Genomic DNA, 16239 nt, shown 5'->3' on the forward strand with positions numbered 1-16239 from the left:
AACTGGGTATCTGCTATGGTTCGTGTCTCCCAAAGTTCATGTGGTGGAAACTTCCCAATGCAACAGTGTTTGGAAGTCGGGGTTATTAAGGGTGGTTAGTAAATAAAAGTTGCTGGTGTGGGAGTAGGCTTGTTGTTATGAGTGGGTTCACTATAAAAGCAACTTTGGTCCCCTTCTTACTCTCTTGCTCTTGCCCTCTCCTGCCATTCTGCCTTCCTCCCTCTTATGGTGAAAGCAGCTTGAGGGCCCTTACTAGATGTTCCACCATGCTCTTTACTTCCCAGTCAAATAAGTGTATGTTAATTATAAGTCTCCCATCTGTGTATTTTGTTTTAGCAGCAGAAAATAGACTAAGACAGCCTTCTTAAAAGGGGATCTTATTACAAGCCAAACGTAAGAATGTACACTACAAATACTTCTCATTGCTTTCCTCAAATCTATGATCATTTACCAGGGTGACTTCACTTTAGCAAAGGAAAAATAACCAGAATTTTACAGAATCACAGCCCCTGGCTTTGAATTTACTCTAATTTCTAAAGACTCATAATACTGTTATTGTGGCCCACCAATCAGAGGATGGCCTGATGGAGATCAAGTAGTAAGTGTAACTGTGACTTGGACCAGCCTCAGAGTAGGCCCAATGAGCCCCAAACTCACACTGATTATTTCAGAAATTCATAAAGTCACAGTCATAATAGACATGCTCAGCAATGGAAGATGCAGACACTGGCTCTATGACACAAGCGTATAAGTATTAATTATAGTATTAATTACTGGTCTAAACCACAAGAACTACCTCTACATACCAAAAAAGGAAACTAAGAAAAATACCAAATTCCTGGAGTAATTAAAAAGACGTGAGGTTTGTAATTCCCACCATATCCTCTTGAAATCACCTATTAACCTATGCAGCGTATGGATCTTGAAGAAAGATAGTCACATGGCACAGCTTCTGTTTCAAATGCATTGATAACCCCAATAACCCCAGGTATGCAGCTATTAATCTGGCACAAAAAAAAAAATCTATTAGTAAAGCCATGGGGAAAAGAATTGCTTTCAGCAGCCAGAACCAAAAATAAACCTATACTGTCCAATCTCAGAGCATGCTAGAATTCCAAATCTTATGTGATAATCTAGTCTGTAGGGAACTTGATTACTTCTCCATTCCAAGAACATCACAATGGTTCGTTACATACTTATGATGTCAATGGACCTGCAAAACGGGAAGTAGCAACTACACTAAATGCCTTGGTAAAATATCAAATAGTAGAAAATAAATCTCAAAATTATTCAAAGCCCTGTCACCTCAGTGAAATATAGGAGTATAGTAATTGGGGGCATGTCAAAAGATTTCATACGGGGCCCAGCAGGTGGCATAGTTGTTAAGGCACTGGACTCAACCAAGGTGGTTGACCATGGTTTGATCCCAAACTCAACAACTTGAAACTCACAAAAGGGATATATATACCTGTGCCTAAAATCCTGAGAGGAGAATGAAAAGAAGGGACTGTGATGTTGTCATCCCACCTGGGGGAGTAATTTCTCACTTTCTGTCTCTCTGTCTCTGTTTCTCCAGAGAGCACACACACCCTATACCAAAAGAAAAAAAAAAATCTCATACGAAGTGAAAGACAAATTGCTTCAACTTGTAGCATCATATTCTCAACTAAGAAAAAGGCACAACCCAATGACTTCACTTCTAAATTTTATAAAACTTTTAAAGAAGAGCTAACCTCCATTCGAATCAAACTATTTCTAAAGAGACAAAAGGAAGGAATCCTCCCAAATTCTTTTTTTTTTTTGAGAGAGAGATTTTCGCTATAGGGCGCGTGCGCTCGCCAGACAGACAGAGAGAGACATAGAGACAGAAAGCGAGAAATCACCCCCCAGGGGGGATGGTCACGCCGCAATCCCTTCTTCTCCATTCTCCTCCTGGGATCTTGGGCATGCACGCACACGCGCCCGGCGTGAGTTTTAAGCCACCGGGTCCGGGACGCGAACCGCGGTTGACTACGTGGGAGTCCAGCGACATAGCCATTACGCTAACTGCTGGTTCCCCCAAATTCATTTTATGAAACCTTCATAGCCCTCCCAAAACAGACAAGGATATAACAAAAAAGAGGATTGCAGACCAACATCTCTAAAGAATATAGATACAAAAATTCTCAACAAGATACTAGCAAATTGTATCCAACAATATGTTAAAAAGACTATACACCATTGGAACCAGCAGTTAGCATAATGGCTATGGCACTGGACTCCCACGTAGTCGACTGTAGTTCGCGTCCCAGACCTCACGCCCGGCACCTGTGTGTGTGTGCCCAAGATCCCTAGAGGAGAATGGAGGAAAAGGGATTGTGGTGTGGCCATCCCCCTTGGGGGTTGATTTCTCACTTTCTGTCTCTCTGTCTCTGTCTGTCTGGAGAGCACACATGCCCTATAGCAAAAATACTCTCCAAAAAAAAGAAAGGAAAAATTGACCAACTAGCAACGCAACTAGAAAAAGAGAAAAATTTTGTAGTGAATACTACTGACAAGGAACTTGAAGAAGCAAAGATTGAACTAATTTGCCAGCAAAATAATATAATAGTGTTGTAAGATATAGTAATAAAGCTTAGATCTATAATTTTAGACTGAAAAAGTACAAAATAATTCTCCTTCCAGACTTGATTCCTTTATCAAGACTTTAGAAGCAGACAGAAATTACTACAAGAGTGAAGCTCAAAAGTTGAGGAAGATGATGAAATGTAGATCTAAAAGTCCAAGGCACCCATCTCCATCTCCCCCGGGTGCAAACTGTGATGTAGAGCTTATAAAATCGACAAGTGATAGTAAAGAACTTAAATGCATACTGGAAAATTTCAGGGTAATGTCAAGGTTCTTACATCTGAGAGAGACAAGACCTTCCTTCTTTATGAGCAGGCTCAGGAAGAAATTGCTCAACTTCGGTGAGAAATGACGAAAAGCTGTAAGTCTCCTAAATCAACAACAGCACATGCCATCCTCTGGTGGGTGGAAACTAAAAGAGATGTAGCCTTCACTCTTTATGAAGAATGGCCACAGAAGGAGATGGTCTGAGGGAAAGACTGAAAATAGCCCAAGAGACAGCATTTAATGAGAAGGCTCACTTAGAACAAAGGATAGAGGAGCTAGAGTACACAGTTCATGATGAACGGATGGAACAAATGGCAAATATGGCATCAGTGAAGGAAACAATAAGCACTGTGGAAAAAGAAATGAAATCACTAGCCAGAAAGGCAATGGACACCAAAAGTGAACTTGGCAGACAAAAAGCAGAGACTAATTTGTTGAGACTTTTATATGAGAACACAGAAAAAGATCTTTCTGATACTCAGCGCTATCTTGCTAAAAAAGAATATCTATATATATGTGTGTGTGTGTGTGTGTGTGTGTGTGTGTGTGTGAACTACAGCTTACTCGGGAGAAAATTATGTGCTTGGATGAAAAATAATTGATAATTTTACAAGTTGAAGTATTACACAGCGAGAAGAAATCAGCATTCTTGGTACAACTCTCAATGGTCTAAAGAAAAGGAATGCCTGCAAGCATGTTTGGATTAAAAAATCTGAGAATATTACATCCTTTGAAAAGAGTTTGGCAATGAAAGTATGTTCTAATAACTGTAGTTTACAAGAAATATTTAAATGTTTTATTTTTTTATTTCAATTTCTTTTATACATTCAATCACATATGTCACTTAGCTTGCAAAGTGAATATTCCAACATGTATACATTTCCCACCAGTCTAGTTGAAAATACTATACACATTATTTTTAACATAATAACCCATTTCTTTGTCCCATAAATACCTTGCCTCTCTATTTTTCTCCACAAAAAAAAAAAAAAAAAAAAACTTAATGGTAAGGTGTGGCTTAAAAGAACTTCAGTCTGAATAAAATAATAGAATTTTCCAAAATTTTTTCTAGAGTTGAAATTTTAAAATATGACAAATATTCTAAGATTGTCTCAGGAAATACATGCAAATCCTTTATTGTATATTTTAAATGGATTTTTCTATCATAAATATCCAGTGAGAATTCTAATTTAGATATCAAAATGTAAAGTGTCACAGTAAAGTGATACTGATTTCTTCTTTTTATTTTTTTCTTTTGGGGGGGAGAGGTTTTAGCTATAGGGTATGTGTACTCACCAGAAAGACAGAGAGTGACAGAGAGACAGAAAGTGAGAAATTACCCTTCAGGGGGGATGGCCATGCTGCAATCTTTCTCCTCCATTCTCCTCTCAGAATCTTGGACATGCACACACACACACACACACACACACAGCATGAATTTAAGCCACTGGGTCCAAGATTTGAACCACTGTCGACTACATGGGAGTCCAGCAATATAGCCATTATGCCAACTGCTGGTCCCTTGATTTCTTCTTAGAAACGTATTTTCAGTTAGTCATCTTGGGAGGTCAGTTGTATGCTTATTCCACTAAAACTGCCTTTGTAATTATATTCAGAACAAATGTATCCTTACGTCATTCTTGCCTTTAAAATTAGAGTTGATGAATAAAGCTGGATGATAACTCCATCGCATGCTTTCTAAAAGCCTGTCATGTAACAGGGAAAGAAATGAAGATACTCATATGATAGGTTATGGTTATTGCCATAACAACTATGAGCATTTGACATAAACGTACCTGATTCAGCCTAAGAGTTGGGTTAGAAGAGTAAGAAGGTCTGAGAAGCCTCCCAGGGAGTATTGGTTCTTAAGCTGCCCTGAGAAATAAGTAGAAATTAACCAGTAAAAGATGCAGAGGGGCACCAGCAGTTAGCGTAACGGCTATGTCACTGAACTCCCATGTAGTTGACCACTGTTTGAGTCCCGGACCCGGTGGCTTAAACTCAAGCCAGGCACATGTGCGTGCATCCCCAAGATCCCAAGAGGAGAATGGAGGAGAAGGGATTGCAGTGTGGTCATCCTTCCTGGGAGATGATTTCTCACTTTCTGTCTATCTCTGTCTGTCTTTCTGGCAAGCACACGCGCCCTATAGCAAAAACCTCTCAAACCACCCCAAAAGAAAAACCCCAAAAAAAAAAAAAAAAAAAAAAAAAAGATGTGGAGGAAGAGGACAATGAGAAAGGGAGATCCACATAGGTAGAATAGCGTACATAAGAGCCTAGTGACATTGATAGGAAGATTTTATGAGACTTCCTGATAGTTTAGTATCACTATAGAATAGGATGCCAAGACATAGATATGGGAGAGCAAAAGATGAGATGGGATAGATAAGAAACTAATTATAAACATATGTGTGATGTTGAGTGTGGACCCTCTTATTATGGATACAGAGAATCATTGAAGTAATATAAATGAAATGCTACAATTAGATTTTTGTTTTAGAACAAATGTTTTGGTATTTACGAGTACCATGTAAATGATGAATTGTAGGAAAATGAAAACACTGCTTGCACATCAATGAAAAAAAACAGTGGTAAGACCTGTGTTGGGGGAACCAGCAGTTAGCGTAATGGCTATGTCGCTGGACTCCCACGTAGTCAACCGCGGTTAGCGTCCTGGACCCGGTGGCTTAGAACTCATGCCGGGCGCATGTGCGTGCGTGCCCAAGATCCCAAGAGGAGAATGGAGGAGAGGGATCGCCGCGTGACCATACCCCCTGGGGGGTGATTTCTCGCTTTCCGTCTCTATGTCTCTGTCTGTCTGGCGAGCGCACACGCCCTATAGCAAAAACCTCTCAAAAACCAAAAAAAAAAAAAAAAAAAAAAAAAAAAAGACCTGTGTTGGGATGGTAGCATTCTCCGTGAAAGAAACAGATGTATTAAGGAGGTAAGATTGACGTGATGTGGTTTCTGGCTTAGGAACCACTTGAAAAGTTACTATGCATGGATTAGCAAACAGGATATAGAACATAGAGAGGATGATCATTGGTCTGCTGAGTTTGAATTGTCTTTGGGACATGTAGGTGAAATATTCATAGGCTCTTGGATTTTTAGGTTTAGAGGAAAAAAATTAAATTGAAGCTAATAGATTTGAAAATCATGAGCATAATTGATGTCTTCAAAGGACATGAATGGTAAATATCAGTTTACTTATTGAAAAGCCTAATTATTTTTAAATGTTTATGTGTCTTTTTAGGGGAAGACACAAATATAATTTGAATATCACTATATTCAAAACATTTTTTGGAATAGTTAAATATGATTTTTTTAAGAGATTTTTGCTAGAGGGCATGTGCACTTGCCAGAGAGAGACCGAGAGGCAGAAAGTGAGAAATCACCCCCCAGGGTGTTTGGCCACGCCACAATCCCTTCTCCTCCATTCTCCTTTTGGGATCTTGGGCACGTACACACACAGGCCCATCATGAGTTTTAGGCCAACAGGTAGAGGTCGACTGCGTGCTAGTCCAGCAATGTAACCATTCTGCCATCTGCTGATCTCAAGTATGATTTTCTTGTAAAACACTAAAAAAAAAAAAAAAATCGTCTCATCTTTTCTGAATTTCATTTCCCTGTGCTCTGATATTTCACATTTGTTCCATCCTGCTGTACCAGTGTTATCTTTCTTTTGTAAGAAATACTGAGTAGCAAATCCATTTCAAAATAAAGAATTTTGTATAAAATACATATATATACATATGTGTGTGTGTGTGTATATATATATATATAGTACTGGAAGTGATAAATGAATCCAGTAAATTGGCCGTACACAAAATCAACATACAAAAATCTATAGCATTTCTGTCTGTATATGAATAATGATCAGACCAAGGTAGAATTAAAGAATGTAATCCCATTTACAATAACAAGAAAAAATATAAGATAGCTAGGAATAAATCTAACCAAAAAAAGTCAAGACCTCTACAAGTAAAACTACAAAAATCTAAAAAAAAAAATAAAATAAATTGAAAATAAGACAAAAAAGTGGACGGTCATCTCATGTTCCTGGATTGGAAGAATTAATATATCAAAATGGCAGTTCTACCCAAAATAATCTACAAATTTAATGCAATCTCAATCAAATTACCAGAAACATTCATCACAGATTTAGAGAGGAAAACAAAACAAACAAACAAAAAAAAAAAAAACAGAATTTGCCTGGAATCATTTAAAAAAATAAAAAAGGAAATATATTGCTAAAACAATACTGTGCAAGAAGAGTAGAGTAAAAGCTATCTCACTCCCTTACCCCATAATATATTACAAAACTGTGATAATCAAAACAGCATGGTACAAATACAAAAACAGACATGTAGACCAATGGAACAGAACAGACGATATAATGGTTACATCTCTGGACTCCCACATAGTCTACCATGGTTCAAGTCCCAGACCTGGCAACTTAAAACTCATGCCAGGTGCTTGTGCTTGCAAGCCCAAGATCCTGGGAAGAGAATGGAGGAGAAGGGATTGCAGTGTAGCCATCTTCTGTGGGGAGTGATTTCTAGCTTTCTTTCTCTCTGTCTCTCTGTCTCTCCAATGAGCACACATGCTCTACAGCAAAAAAAAAAATAAAAATAAAAAAAATTTCTCTAAAAACAAAGAAAGAAAGAATAGAGACTCCAGAAATAAGCTCCAAAACAAATAGACAACTGATTTTTGACAAAGGGCACCAGACAATCCAGAGGGGAAAAGAAAAGGAAATCTCTTTAACAAAGAGTGCTGGAAAAATTGGGAATCAACCTGCAGAAAAATGGAACTGGACCCCTATCTCTCACCACTAATAAATATCAACTAAAGTCGATCACAGATCTAAACCTAAGACCTCAAACTATGGGACCAGCAGATGGCATAATGGTTATATTGCTGGACTACCATGTAGGCAATTGCAGTTCGAGTCCCAGGCTCAGTGGCTTAAAACTCACACTGGTTATGTGTGTGTGCATGCCCAAGATACCAAGAGGAGAGAGGAGGAGAAAGGACTGCGGTGTAGCCATCCACCCTGAGGGGTGATTTCTTGCTTTCTATCTCTCTATCTCTCTGTTTCTCTGGCAAGCACATGTGCCTCATGGCACTATAAAACTACTGGTGAATAACAAGGGAAACTCTTGGAGTTAACAGAGGCAAAGACTTCTTAAATAGGACCTCCAAAGTACAGGCAATAATACCAAAAATAGACAAATTATACACATCAGGTTTAAAAGATTCTGCACAGCAAAAGAAACAATAATTAGAGTGAATTGGCAACCCTCAGAATGGGAGAATTTATTTGCAAACTATGCCTCAGATAAGGGACTGATAGCCAGGATATACAGGGAACTCAAGCAGCATACCCCCCCAAAAAAGATCAACCCAGTTAAAATATGGATAACTGAGCTGAATAGACAACTAAGAAAGACATATGAACAGCCAAAAAAAGTATATGGAAAAATGTTCAATATCCCTGTCATACAGGAGATGCAAATCAAAACTACAGTGAGATACTACTACCTAACCCCAGTCAGAATGACTAAGATTAAAAAGATAAAAACTGATAAATGCTGGCAACGCTGTGGTGAAAAAGGAATTCTCCTACACTGTTGGTAGGAATGTAAATTAGTACAGTTACTATGCATAACAATGTGGAGATTCCTGAAAGACCTACAAATAGAACTACCAGCAATTCCACTCCTGGGTGTCTACCCAAAGGATAGGAGCCCACTCAGATGAAAAACTGTTTGCACATCCATGCATATTGCAGCATTATTCATAATTGCTAAGACTGGAACCAATGCAAATGTCCACAAACAGATGAATGAATTGAAAACATTTGGCACATGTATACTATGAAATACTACTCAGCCATAAAATAAAATAATAAAATATAATATAATAAAATGAAAAACAATGAGACCTTGGCATTTGATAGAAAGTGGATGAATGTGGAAGATTAACTACTAAGCAAAGAAAGCCATTCTATAAAAAAGAAGCATTGTATGTCCTTACTCAATATATACCAAATGTCTGCACTCTACAGCAGAAACTGAAAGAATGAAAGGTATAAAGCCATGGAGAGCAACTATGAATTCTAGACAGTGTGGTAGGAGGATGGGAAATGGGAGAGGGCTAGAGGAAAAAGAAAGAAACAAAACATTTCAGGGACACGAAAATGGAAAATTATTTGTTAATGATAATATATGTGGTGATATATTTGATTGAATCAATAGACAGTGTATTCATGATGGGAAAATTCATTTGATATGCTGTAATAATACATAGTGATTGAATGTAAAAATAAATAATGAAAAGAAAAAGGCAAAATTCTCTGTGCTACTTAATATATTGGAGTCAACAAATATTTTATTTTTCTCACTAGGGGTTTTTTTTCCTCTTTTTTATTTCTCTGAGACAGAAAAAGAAACAGACAGACACTCCCAAGGTTTTTAAGCCACATTCTACTCCCAGTATCAGCCAGCCCAGATTACAGGCACTCATATGCCCAGAGTGGTTGGGAGGATCTCAGGACAGTACTCCCAAGATCTTTTCTATGTGGGGAGAATTGTGTCGCCACTGTGTCACTACTTGATTCAAGAGCTCCGTCTTTTGAATAATCCAGAACCTAGAGAAGGTTTTGGAGTGACTAACACCAAGACCCCAGGCAGCAGCCAGAAAAAAAAAAAAAAAAAAAAATGCATCCGTGGGCTCATGATGGTCAGGTAGTGCAGAGGCTTACATATGGCCACATATTGGTCAAAGGCCATGGCTATGAGTCTCTCCTGACTTTCTTGAAAAGCTAACCTGACACTTAATCTTCATGATCCAAAAGATATCGTAAAACACTATGGCATATAAGAAGCTTCCTAAAGGTGAATCACAGCCCCAGATCCTCGGAACAAAGGTATACTTTTTCTATAGATGCTGAATTGATTTTTAAGAAAGAACCTTTTCACTCATTGCTGGGCCCTTGTAGAGAGTGAACACTTTTACAAGAAGTAGACAAGACAAGCAACCGGAGTTTCTCATCATAAATTTAATATTCTGATCCACTAAGATGTAAAGTTGGATGTGCACAGCAGCATTGCACAATCATATTGAAGCGATACATACAGGACAGAGCTACAGTAGATCTTGAAGATGTCAGTTCTGTAAGCAAGCAATTAAATGCTCATGGCCCATACTTTTTTTCATATTATACCTTCTCTTTCTGCTAATACCTAGAACACTCTGGGGCATTTTCCTCTGACCAGAAGAAAAATAGTACATTTGCTAGTGCTATTACATTTACTGTTTTACAAGATTACTTGTTTTGTTGAACTGTAACTTGAATTGCAAGATACCTAAATTCTATGGGTCTTGGGAACAAATATTAATAGCGTGGGTTGTTTTCCTCATAAATAAAAACATCTCCACATTTAAAGAAGAGTACATGTCAACCAATTACTAATAGTTCTTTCACCACTTGTTATTGTCATTGTCCCATGCTCTTTTTTTTCCAGTCGGGCAGAATCCCATGAAAATTGTATTCTCTCTCATTTAGCACTGTCTCCCTTCCTTTTAATCATAGTGGTAATGACATTTTCTATTTAGCACTGTTTTCATTCCTTTTAATCATAGTGGTAATGACATTTTCCTACCAGATTCTATACCAAGTGTTAAAATAATCAAGCAGTCAGAAATCACCACCAGAGGGCATCTGCACATAAAGTGTCTCCATCGCCTTTACCTAGGATTACTTAAAAGAAAAAACACTTACATACTCCCACATTTTGGAAGAAATTATACCGATTCTACAAAACTCTGGAGGAAAATTTAAGAAGAAATACTTTCCAAGTCATTCTAAAAGGCCATCATGATCATAATACTAAAACAAAAATTTTGCAAAATCCAACATTCATTTTTTATTTTAAAATAAAATAAACAAACTGAATAAAAAGAAACTTTCTTAACTTATTAAAGCATACCTATAGAAAAAATTATAGCTAACATCACACAATAATAAAAGACTGAATACTTTTTCGTAAGAACAAATCAGTAATATCTAAGTTTTAACCACTTCTATTCAGTATTGTATTTCATGAACTAAGAAATACAATAGGCAACAAAAATAAATAAAATGAATCCATACTAGAATTTTAAAAGTAAGTGTTTACTGACAATATGATTATATATAAGTAAAATCCTACATAATCTATTAAGAGATTAGTAGAGGGACCAGCAGTTAGCATAATGGCTATGTCGTTGTACTCCCATGTAGTCAACTGCGGTTTGAGTTCCGGAACTGGTGGCTTAAACTCAGGCCATGCACGTGTGCGTGCATGCCCAAGATCCCGAGAAGAGAATGGAGGAAAAGGGATTGCAGCGTGGCCATCCTGTTGGTAGCAGAGGCCCAGCCTTCTCCAGGTTGGTGGGTTCAAGGGGGAAAAGCACTGGAAGAGCCCACAGGCTGTGGGAGATTTGTGCTACAGCTTCGCCCAAAAGAAAAAAACACCAAAAAAAAAAAAAAAAAAAAAGAGAGAGAGAGAGAGAGACTAGTAGAAATAATGCCTACGTTTTGCAGGTTTGTAGGATACACTGACAAATAAAAAATCTATTATATTTCTATATACTACCAATAATTGTAAAATAAAAAAAACACCATTTAAAAGAGCATCAAAAGTATAAAAAACTTAGAAGTAAACATAAAAACTCATGCAGGGAGGGCTACCATGGATGCCAGAGACAGTGTGGGAAGAGGGTGGGACATGGCAGAGGGTGACGGATAGGGAATCAAGGATGGCAAAATAAAGTATGCAAGACATAAGAATTGGAAAAATTATTTGCTGATTACATGTATGTTGATGTGCTTAATTGAGCCAATATATAGTGTATTTTGGATGGAAAATTCATTGGTATGCTGTAATGATGTATAGTGAATTAATGTAAAAAAAATAATAAATTTGAAGAGAAAAAAAACTCATACAGTACTTCTCCACTGAAAACTATAAAAAAAACTTTGCTGAAAAAAATTAAAAGGACTAACAGAGAGAGACATACTCTCTATCTGGAGCCTTGGCATCAGTCATTCATTTATGTTTCATTCTTCATGAACAATAGACATAATAATTAACTAAAAAATATGTTTCAAGTCTGATAACATACAAATCAACATTCAGTGTCTCCAAGTTCCTTAATCTAAAATATCAAAGTAAGAAATATAAAGCTACATGGTGATTAATGAAAAGGTTTTATCATATCATTTATGAGATCCTCCTAAAAATCACTAGTTGTTTACATACTCTCTTCATTGCTGCCTTCATTTCTTTATTTCTGAATGTATAGATGACTGGATTCAGAAAAGGAGTTAGAACTGCATCAAAAATAGCAAGAAATTTGTCCATCTGTGAATTGGGATGTGGCCATGTATAAACGAACATGGTTGGACCAAAAAACAAAAGGACCACAGTGATGTGAGCTGACAGAGTGGAGAGGGCCTTGGATGAACGACCTGAGGAATGTTTCCAAACAGTAAACAGGATGAAGACATAGGATATAAGAAGTATAAAGAAAGAACCAACACAGATAAACCCACTGTTGACTGTGACCATGAATTGCAATCTGTAAGTATCTGTGCAGGCCAGTCTAAGCAACCGGGGAAGGTCACAGTAAAAGCTGTCCAATACATTGGGGCCACAGAATGGTAAATTCACAAGAAATGCCAGTTGTAATAATGAGTGACTAATACCAAGGCCCCAGGCAGCAGCCAAAATCAAAATGCACATTCGTGGACTCATGATGGTCAGGTAGTGCAGAGGCTTACATATGGCCACATATCGGTCAAAGGCCATGCCTATGAGCAGCACCATCTCCACACCACCAATGACATGGATGAACAAGATCTGAGTAATGCATCCTCCAAAGGAGATGACTTTGCGTCTTCTGAAAAGGTCACAAATCATCTTGGGGGAAGTGACAGAGCAGGCTCCCAAGTCAATGAAGGAGAGATTAGCCAGTAGGAAGTACATAGGGGAGTGTAAGTGAGGGACAGTGATCACAGAAAACACAATGAGGATGTTTCCAGTCATGCTCGCCACATAGAGCACAGAAGAGAACACCAGGAGGAGAAGCTGGATCTCCCACGAATGGGTCAGTCCCAGAAACACAAATTCAGACACCACTGAGTGATTCCCTCCATCCATTGATCCAGCCAACAGAGCTGGGGCTGAAATTATGACAACTGAGAAAATGAGGAAGAAATTATGGGATGATAACATGGACTAAAGTCATTGATGTTGCAATATCCTCATTATGAATGAACAGTAGTTACCTAGTTCTGTAAGTGTACAAAAACATGTTATTATTACATTTGAGCTGCAACATATTTGGATCTATAACCAACACTTGCAATGTAACGTTATATTATCAAGTTAATACATTAGGCAGGAATAAGATTCATGATTATCCATAACATTCACTGCATATTTAAATCACCTGTGATACTGACTATTCATCTCCAACATACTCCAGACTGTGTTTACAAATATTTTCATACTTTCACTCCATTGTTTGCATTCACAATTCCCTTACATAAGTAGGAATAAAAGAAAGACATCATGATTAACAGATCAATCATTACCTGGAATAAGAGGCCTCTGAGAAATAAATTGAAATTTAATTAAGATAGTATGTAGATTGAGACTAAATAAAGAGATTTCAATACATGAAATTGGAGAGCCCGCAATTGTACTAGAACAAGGGAAGTATGTGGATTTTCAAAGAAAAAAAAAATAGGCCAGCCACTAGTATCCATCATATCTTCTCATGTTCACTGCCATCTAAGTGCCTCCACTTTTCCACAAACTTTCTTAATTTTAAAGTCGTAAATGGTTTCACACTCTGCAGGGCATTCATACGGAGCCCATACCATCTATCATGCAAGGCTTTCCACAGGCCTAATAAATGTGCAGCTCAGGGATTTCACTAGAGTTTCTAATGTTTATGCTTAAAATGGCCACAGTGGATGTAAGATACATCAGAAAACAGTTTCTCTTTGTCCATATATATGGAGATTCTGAAGACTAGCATTTGGAATACTTGAAATATTAAGTTATAATTCATCAGTTTCTATATCTCCCCCTTGGCATCAGCTTTTATGATTGTCATTCTCCACACTTTAAAATACTATGTTCTAGTAACTTTTTTGAATATTTGAGTTTATCATCCTGCTTAGTTTGACTAAAATCCATTCAGCTATTTTATCTTCAAAGGAATTTTTCATTTCATACTTTAATTCAAGATCATAAAATTAAATGGGCATCAAACATCATTAATAAGTAACTTTTTAGGAAAGTAGATGAGCTTTCTTATTAACCTTTAACTATAAAGTGAAAACCATGAAAGTGAACATTTAGTCCTTCATTATATATTGCATTTATATGTGGAGAATTAGCAATAAAAAAAAGTCTTCTTTCTCTCTGTGCAGATGGATATTCACTTCAATTATTTTCTTAGAGTAGAAAGTAGCTCCTGAAAACACTTAACGGAGGTTAATCATTTTTATAGTTGCTGAGATTCACTGATGTACAATATTTTTATCAGCTATAACTCCACACTATCTCATACAAAGGGCCATCTGTCCAATGCTCTCATTCATTCTAGACCCCAAAACTCGCAGAAGATTATACTATGTCCTGCTCTCAATCCTTAACCACCACAGACATGAATCTCTTTCTATTCTCATCTACACATAGTAAGTATATGGTTATCTCTGGAGATAATAATTCATAGTCTCAAGGTATACACTTTTTATAACCAGATATCTCTACCCTAAAAGGAGCAAAAATCAGTCACGGGTACTGCCCTTTGGGATTGGGTAAGTCAGCATGAAAGAAGACTGATGAATTGAACATGCATGGGAAGGATGAGAGACTGGGAAGGAAGGCAGGAAAACTTGGTAATTCTTAAAAAATATCCAAGGTCCTAAGGGAAAGTACATATCCCCAATGAGATAAGAGGGGGAAAAAAGCTTAACAAGAGAGAGAGAAAGAGAGAGAGAGAGAGAGAGATGCATATGGAATTACATGAAGACCATGTTTGTCATGTTGGTAATCATTCAGATAAAAAAAAAATGACACCTGGATGAGTGAACTGAATTTCTAAAAACTTATGCTATAGGCAGAATGGGTACAAGAACCAAAGATTCTTGATTCTTATTCCAGAAAGAAAAACATAATAGTAATCAAATAAAATAAGCAAATAATTCAGAAAAAAAAATCAAGAAGAGCTAAAGTCAAAACTGAAAAGACTGATTTTTCTTGGTTAAAATCAAAACTAAACAGAGAGTTTCATACATAATGTTCATTATTAGTACTAAATATTTAGTAACTAACAGTAAATATATAATGCACAAAATGTGTAAAATGTGTGCCCATCTAAATATTATTTAACTGACACAAGTAAATTATATTTGAGAAGGTGCTTATTGATTGATATTGATTTCTATCACAATTAGTATACTTATTCTTCACAAGTTTCTGGTTATGTAACTGATAATTAAAATTGCAAAAAAACTTAAATTCATGTTTCTGTGAAGTCCATCCTTTGGGTATTCTATTATCTTCAAAGATCAATTAAAATTCCAATCTCTTCTTGCATTTTCACTGACAATTCTCCTTTATATTGATTTGTTCTTTCTCTAACTCCTGTAAATCAAACAATCAAGAGAACAGTTTAAAAAACATCGTTTATATTATAAATACAATATAACAGGATATAAAATAAATATCAAGTGAATTGTAAAATAAATATATGATGAGTTTTGAGAAAGAAAATGCTATCGACACTCAAGAGCAAAAGAAACCAGTATCATCGAAGAAGGTGGGGAAGGCTATACCAAGGACAGAGACATTGACCTGCTCCTTTAGGAACTGGTATAATCTAAATAGGAGGAGGTATAGAATGTGTGAAAAAAAATACCTTAAGTAATATAATATGTAGAGAGTTTTAGCATTCATTATCATTATTCATGTATATATAACCATATGTACACGTACATATAGAAAGTAGATAGACAGTTCTTGATTGATAAGGTAGATTAATAAGCCTAGCCCATAGCAAAGCCATACCTTCAAGTTAGTGATTTCTATTATTCCCACTACTCTTCTTTTTATCAACTTTTTCAGTAGTTTCAACATGCCACAGGGGGGCTGGCAAACTGACAGAAGGATGCATGAAGAAGGTTTTCGCTCTGGCCAGGCTGTACTCTTCTATAATATTAATCCCGCAATCAAAAGCCATATGCTTTTTTTCAAAAGATTCTTTATTCATAATAGAACACATATTTGTGCATTAGAGGGA

At 36.8% G+C, this 16239-nt stretch overlaps 1 protein-coding gene across 1 annotated transcript; it reads right to left on the reverse strand.

Annotated features, from left to right (window-relative positions):
• Positions 1-12143: 12143 nt before the first annotated feature.
• On the reverse strand, positions 12144-13091 carry LOC102486079 (olfactory receptor 4F3/4F16/4F29). Its single transcript, XM_006140535.2, has one exon. It carries the CDS (start codon positions 13080-13082, stop codon positions 12144-12146), a length of 939 nt encoding a protein of 312 aa, XP_006140597.1. The 5' UTR covers positions 13083-13091.
• Between the last annotated feature and the right edge of the window lie 3148 nt (positions 13092-16239).

This window comes from Tupaia chinensis, unplaced genomic scaffold (genome assembly GCF_000334495.1).
Source record: "Tupaia chinensis unplaced genomic scaffold, TupChi_1.0 Scaffold000037_21, whole genome shotgun sequence".
Classification (NCBI taxonomy): Eukaryota; Metazoa; Chordata; class Mammalia; order Scandentia; family Tupaiidae; genus Tupaia; species Tupaia belangeri.

Coding starts and splice junctions, on each gene's coding strand:
- LOC102486079 (XM_006140535.2), bottom strand. CDS start 13,082: ATGGATGGAGGGAATCACTCAGTGGTGTCTGAATTTGTGTTTCTGGGA.